The sequence below is a fragment of the Rana temporaria genome, chromosome 1, assembly GCF_905171775.1.
Source record: "Rana temporaria chromosome 1, aRanTem1.1, whole genome shotgun sequence".
NCBI classification, from domain to species: domain Eukaryota; kingdom Metazoa; phylum Chordata; class Amphibia; order Anura; family Ranidae; genus Rana; species Rana temporaria.
The window spans coordinates 400063951-400070795 of NC_053489.1; the positions used below are offsets into that span (position 1 = coordinate 400063951).

The 6845-nt window shown below is 47.3% G+C and overlaps 1 protein-coding gene across 1 annotated transcript; it reads right to left on the minus strand.

The window, feature by feature from the left end:
* Positions 1-1278: 1278 nt before the first annotated feature.
* On the minus strand, positions 1279-2242 carry LOC120930667 (olfactory receptor 13G1-like). Its single transcript, XM_040341845.1, has one exon. The coding sequence runs from the start codon at positions 2209-2211 to the stop codon at positions 1279-1281; it is 933 nt and encodes a 310-aa protein (XP_040197779.1). The 5' UTR covers positions 2212-2242.
* Between the last annotated feature and the right edge of the window lie 4603 nt (positions 2243-6845).

Consider the following 6845-nt stretch of genomic DNA (forward strand, 5'->3'; position numbering starts at 1 on the left):
AAAAGGGCCTGGCGGTCTCGTCGACCACCATTTCTCGGTGGATCGGGCAGGCCGTCATACAGGCCTATGCTCCTAAGGGCGGGCCCCCCTTTCCGGTCACGGCACTTTCGACCAGGGCAATTGGTGCTTCCTGGGTTTTTTTTTTTTTTTTTTTTTTTCCCGACATCATGCGTCGGTCTCACAGGTGTGCGAGGCGGCGATTTGCTCGTCCGTTCACGCTTTTTCCAGAATTTACATGGTTGCTGTGAGTGCATCTTATGATGTTTTTTTCAGCCGCTAGTTTTTGCCGGCGGCTGTTTAAAGTTGCACCTCCTCCGTTGAGGAGCTCTGCTTGTTTTGGGGTGAAGTTAAAATTGTTTTTACTGATATATTTCCCACCCCTCGTTTTTTGACACTGCTTGGGGACGTCCCACTTGTCAAGATTTAAGGAGCTGTGTCCGTCCATGGACGATAAGAGAAAATAGGATTTTTTGTACTCACCGTAAAATCCTTTTCTCTGAAGTCCATGGACGGACACAGCTCCCACCCCTCCTTTTTAGGTTTGTACTGCTTGTTACGAACTGAGGCTGCAAGCTGCAGTGAGGAGGGTTATGTCTGGAGGGACCGCCCCCTGGGCGGGGCTGTTCAACTCTGTTAATGTAACATGTATTTAACTATTTAACATGTTTCTGCCTAGTCCTCTCCTGTAAACAGGGAACATAACCCACTTGTCAAGATTTAAGGAGCTGTGTCCGTCCATGGACTTCAGAGAAAAGGATTTTACGGTGAGTACAAAAAATCCTATTTTTTCTTCCGTCTGCCGAATCGGATCGGATGAACACGGACATACGGTCCGTTTTCGTCCGATCCCCCATAGGGGAGAGCGGAGGAAACACAGGGCGGTCCCTGCACAGTGTGCGGGGACCGCCCTGTCAGCTGCCAGCTCAGCGGGGATTTTATGGAGGATCCCCGCTGAGCTGTACAGACACACGGAGCGGATCATTACTGATCCGCTCCGTGTGAAAGGGCCCTTATATGTATGTAATTTGCACATAAAACCCTTCTTCCCACACACACTTTCCCTCACCTTTTGTGGGCCTATAACGTGTGTAAGATCCTGGTGCCCATTAACACGAGACAGCTTTCTGGGCAATCATTTTTTTGTCAGGCAAAATACTTTTCTCAAATATAAGTTATTTCCATATCTACTGCCAACACACTGCACATTACATGTTGTGAACACACTGGCCAAACTCACAATAGTTCCTGAAATAACTGAAGAGACTGATGCACAGTGAGTCATTTTTTAAAAACTGTCTTTTTGCAAAATGTCTTATTAATGGCATTAATCACCTCCTTATTCCTGAGGCTATATATAACAGGATTTAACACTGGAGATGCAATGGCATACAAAGCCGATACAACTTTATCAGCTTCCAACTCGTTGCTGAAGGCAGGCCGTACATAGGTGTAGATGACTCCACCATAAAAGATAGTCACTACAGTAAGGTGGGAGGCACAGGTCGAGAAGGCCTTCTTTTTTTTCTCAGCAGAACGAATTTTCATAATAGTGGAAATGATGTATGTATAGGAAATAACAGTGAGAATAAAACATATCATTCCCAGCAGAACATCGGATGCTACAATGACAATATCATTAACATATGTGTCAGAATTTGCCAACTTTAAAACTGGAGGAATTTCACAGAAAAAATGGTCAATGATGTTTTGCTCTCTAAAGCTGAGTTTCAATATGAGGCATGTATGAGTCATTGAGTTCACAGAGCCAAGGATCCAAGCAGCTCCTGCCAGACATACACATGCTGTCCTGCTCATTATTGTTTTGTACCTTAAAGGGAAGCATATTGCCACATACCTGTCATATGCCATAACTGTCAGAAGAATCAGTTCAGTACTTAAAGCAGCAGTGAATAGATATAACTGGGAGATACAACCAGAATATGAAATTGACTTCTTATCTATCACAAGTATCTGGAGCATCTTGGGGATAGCAGCCGTTGTGCAACATATGTCCAGTATAGAAAGATTAATAAGAAAGAAATACATTGGAGTGTGAAGACGAGAATCTGAACTTATAACAATTGATATTAATATATTTCCAACTAATGCCATTATGTAAATAAGTAAGAATATGATAAAGAAAAGAGGTTGGAGATTTGGGTAGTGGGAGAGCCCTACCAAAAGGAACTGCATGGAGGATGTTTGATTCATTTTGGATGACGAGATTTATTCCTGTAAAACACAAGTAAACATAAAGACTGTATTAACCCAGAATTTTAACGATATTTTATTTCTTACATGTTCACAAACCGAGAAAAAAAATAACATGACTGATGGTAATTTCCATTTGCAGTGTGTTGCATTGAGGGTATGAATAAACTGAAGAGGGGTGGGGGCGTGTCCAAGATGGTTGCGGAAGCGGACGTGTTTTAGTGCTGCTCCGCCTTCCGGATCTTTTATGCTGCTATACCATGGTTCTGGACGACTCTCACCCTCCTCGCCTGGCTGCCTAGATCTGACAGTTCATGCCCGGCTACAGATGGGGAAGTGCTGCTCGGAAACAGAACAAAAAAAGGGAACTTTTTGCAAGCCCAGGGGCTTCCCAGACAGAGGAGGTGAGTCACGAGGCTGCAGATCCTGTGGCTCCTCTGGAGCACACAGCCCTTATGGAAGCCATTAATGCGGCCCTAACCGAGAAAATTTACTATGTACATATAGGGGCTCATTAAGAGAGACATTGATGCCTTTAGGGTCGGGTAACTGAGGGGGAGCAGCGTGTATCCTCGACACAGGACATACAGCGGGAACACACGGCAGACCTCCATACTTTAAATTGCGGGCTGAAGACACCGAAAACTGTAACAGACGGAATAATTTGCGCATATTGGTGCTGCCTAAGCCCCAATATGTGCAAATTTTCACAGAAAAGCTGCTGCACGCTTTCCTACCCCGTGCCTCCTTCTCACCCCACTTTGTGGTGGGGCGTGCCCATCGGGTCCCCCCAGTCAAGGGGGCCACAGGGAGCACCCCAACGCACTTTCATATTTAAGATACTGAACTTTCGTGATCGTGACCTGATCCTGCGCGAGGCGAGAAATGTGGGGGAACTGAAATATGAAAATGCTAAGCTCCTCATATTTCCGGACTACTCCATTGAAACACAACGCCTATGGAAGTCATTCGACCATGTTTGCTCCCGCCTACATGTCAAAAGCCTCCGAGTTCAAGATGAGGAGCGGGTGCGCTTCTTCAGATCACCTGAAGAAGCATCCTCCTGGCTGGATACGATTCGCACGGGATGACAGCGGTATTTGATCTTCATATTTTGCCTTAATACGATGCTTCCTTTTGTGACCACTTGGCACTTTTGATGGTGACGCTCTGTTTTCCCCCTGGAACTGAGACTGCTCTGGAGGGGGGAAAAATCTTCTCTGCCTTACTGGGGTTCTCCAGGGGAACAGAGCCATGCTCTTCTATATTTCCTTGTTGCTGGGAGCTGAGGTGGGATTGTGTACCGTTGACTCCACATCAACTGTTGTTTCTTGGTTGGAGCACCTTACTCCTGCCCAGGGCCCACACTATCCTTAGGACACTCCTACTGACTGCACTAAGTTTTGTACCCCCAGCTTGCTGGGAGACCAGCACATCATTTATCATCCGGATGACCCTAGCTGTTATGGGTTAGCAGACTTATGTACAGACTTGCACACGTTGCTTTCAAAGCATGGCGTCTTGGCATGCTCCTGTTGGGAAGATATGCCGCTCACAGTTATGGGGGGATGTTTATTTGGGAGGTTTTTGTTTTACTGTTTATTATAGTGATGCATATATGATACAGTCACTCTGGCTCAACTTAACTCTGCTCTTAGTGGGTAATCTCACTTGTGGCATTTGGTTGCCTGTCTTTGCTCCATATAGGTTGAGGCTGCTCCTTGAGTACCTCTCTATACTGCTGTACATGATGGCTGAATGGCATCTCTCAAATTGATCTCTTGGAATACCAGGGGCCTTAATTCTCCTTGGAAGTGGTCAATGGTATTCCAATTCCTGAAGACTTTTAACCCTCATATTTGTGCCCTTCAGGAGATCCACTTGGTGGGGAAAAAGACCATTTGTCTAAAAAAAACCTGGGTGGATCAAGTACCACTTGACCTACTCTAATGTTGCCTGAGGTGTCAGTGTTCTGGTACGCAACTCCCTACCATTTAGACTCTTGGATCTTGCACTTGACCCATATGGACGCTACGTGATAATTCACACAATGGTGGAATGTTTAAAAATTGTGCTGGTAGATTTGTACATACCTCTTCCTGCTTCAACTAGATTGCTTCACAAGCTAGGTGCTTTCATTGCCAAGTATACTACAGACAATGTGCTCCTCATTGGGGTTTTAAATATGCCACCTAACCCTGATTCTCTCTCGCATAGATTGGATGTATGTGGGAAGCTTCTTTTTGCCCAGGTTCCAACAGGTTTCTATCCCGACAAGGGAGAATCTCAGACAATGCACCAATGCTGCTTCAATTGTCACTGGGGGGATCCCCCTCGGATAGGTTGCGGAGACTGTCGAGGTTCTGGATCTCTGACCCTGGGGTGGATTCCAGGTTTCACCAACAGATACATACATATTGGGTCCTCAACCCGGGGTCTGCCTCGGGGCGGTGGTCTGGGATGCCTTTAAGTCTTTCTCCAGGGCCCCCTTCCAGACACTCATTGGAGGGTTTCATAGGCAGCTGAAAGCCGACTTGGTAAGGGCTGAGGGACTGGCTGCTTCCTTGGAGCGACAGTACACCCAGACCAAAGATCCAGGGCTTCATGTACCGGAGCAGTTCTTATAAGCCGTACTTCCCTGACCAAAAAGAAAATGCTTCAGCAATCCCAAAGGATTTTTGAAGAGGGTGAACGAGGGGGTAGTTTGCTGGCCTGGCTGGTACCCGAACAGTGGCCCTCTATGAGTTTCTAATCGTTGATTGACGGAGACAGGATTAGACAGACTTTGTTTAGAGCAATTACTGACTGCTTTGCTTCCTACTACTCAAAACTCTACTCTACCCGGGTAGATTACCCTATGGAAGACCTCTATATATACCCCTCTGACGTTGACTTCCCTGTCCTGACTATGACTTATAGGGATCAACTCAACTCCCCTATTACCCTTAAGGAGGTTCGGCAGGCCATATCTTCTCTTCAGGCTGGAAAGACACCACCCTGATGGGTTCCCCACTGAATTTTATAGCACATATGCTGAGGATCTGGCACCCAGATTTCACTCTATGCTCTTGGCTTCCTTGCGTGAAGGGTCCTTGCCAGCTTCCATGTCAGAATCTGTGATAGTGGTGATTCCCAAGCCGGGAAAGGAGCCGGAACTCTGCAAATCCTACCGCCCGATCTCCCTGATCAATGTGGATGCCAAGTTGTCAGCAAAAATACTGGCCACCCAGTTAAACACAGTGGGGTAGATTCAGGTACAATTGCGCTTTTTTTGCGGAAGCGCAGGGCAACATTTTTGCCCTGCGCCCCCGCAAATTTACTGCGCTGCCCTTGATTCACGGAGCAGTAGCTCCGTAAATTGCGTGGGCGCGCCGGCAAAATGCCCGGCGCAAGCGCGCGCAATTTAAATGATCCCGTAGGGGGCGGGAATCATTTAAATTTGGCGCGTTCCCGCGCCGATCGTAGAGCGCATGCTCCGTCGGGAAACTTTCCCGACGTGCATTGCGGCAAATGACGTCGCAAGGACGTCATTTGCTTCAAAGTGAACGTGAATGGCGTCCAGCGCCATTCACGATTCACTTACGCAAACTACGTAAATTTCAAATTTCGTGACGCAGGAACGACGGGTATACCTAACATTGGCTGCCCCTGCTAATAGCAGGGGCAGCCTTAAGCAAAAACCGCCGTACAGAAACGACGTAAATTGCGTACGCAGGGCTCGCGCAACGTTGTGAATCGGCGTTAGTATGCAATTTGCATACTATACGCTGAGCACAACGGGAACGCCACCTAGCGGCCATCGCAAGAATGCAGCCTAAGATATGCGGGCATAAGAGCCTTATGCCGCGCATATCTTAGGCTGCAGTCGGCGTAACGAGGTTCCTGAATCAGGAGCATTCGTTATGCCGGGGCAAGTAAGCAATTGCGCTGTGTAACCTATGGTTACACAGGCGCAATTGCTTCTTGAATCCAGGCCAGTGATTACAGCTCTGGTGCATCCAGATCAGTCTGGGTTCATGCCAGGCAGGGGGATGGATATAAATATCCGTAGGCTGTTTACCCATGTGGATCTGGCCAGGGAGGGCGACACATGAGTGATAGCGGCATTAGATGCTGAAAAGGCATTCAACGCTGAAAAGGCGTTTATCTCATGGATACAACTCCTATTTAGGGACCTGACTGCTAGAGTCCAAGTGAATGGCCTGTTGTTTGCCCCCTTTGGCCTGAGTAGGGGCACGAGGTAGGGCTGCTCTCTCTCCCTGGGGCTCTTCGCTCTGGTGATAGAGCCTCTGGCGATCCTAATACGTCAGGACTACAGGGTGAAAGGTGTACAAGTCAGGGTGTTTTAGGAGAAAATATCACTCTATGCAGACGACACCCTGCTGTATCTGGCCGATGCAGGTGTCTCCCTACAGTCTGCCTTGAAGATTATAGACCAATTTGGGAGGTACTCGGGGATCTGCACTAATTGGGACAAGTCGGTCCTTTTTTAACTTCATCCCTCAGGTTCTGGGATAGACACTGGGACCACACTTCAGCGAGTAGAGGAATTTAAATACCTGGGAATAAATGTCTGAGGATCCTTGCAGGCTTATATGGCAGACAACCTTTCTCCCCTAATGGTTAAATTTGGT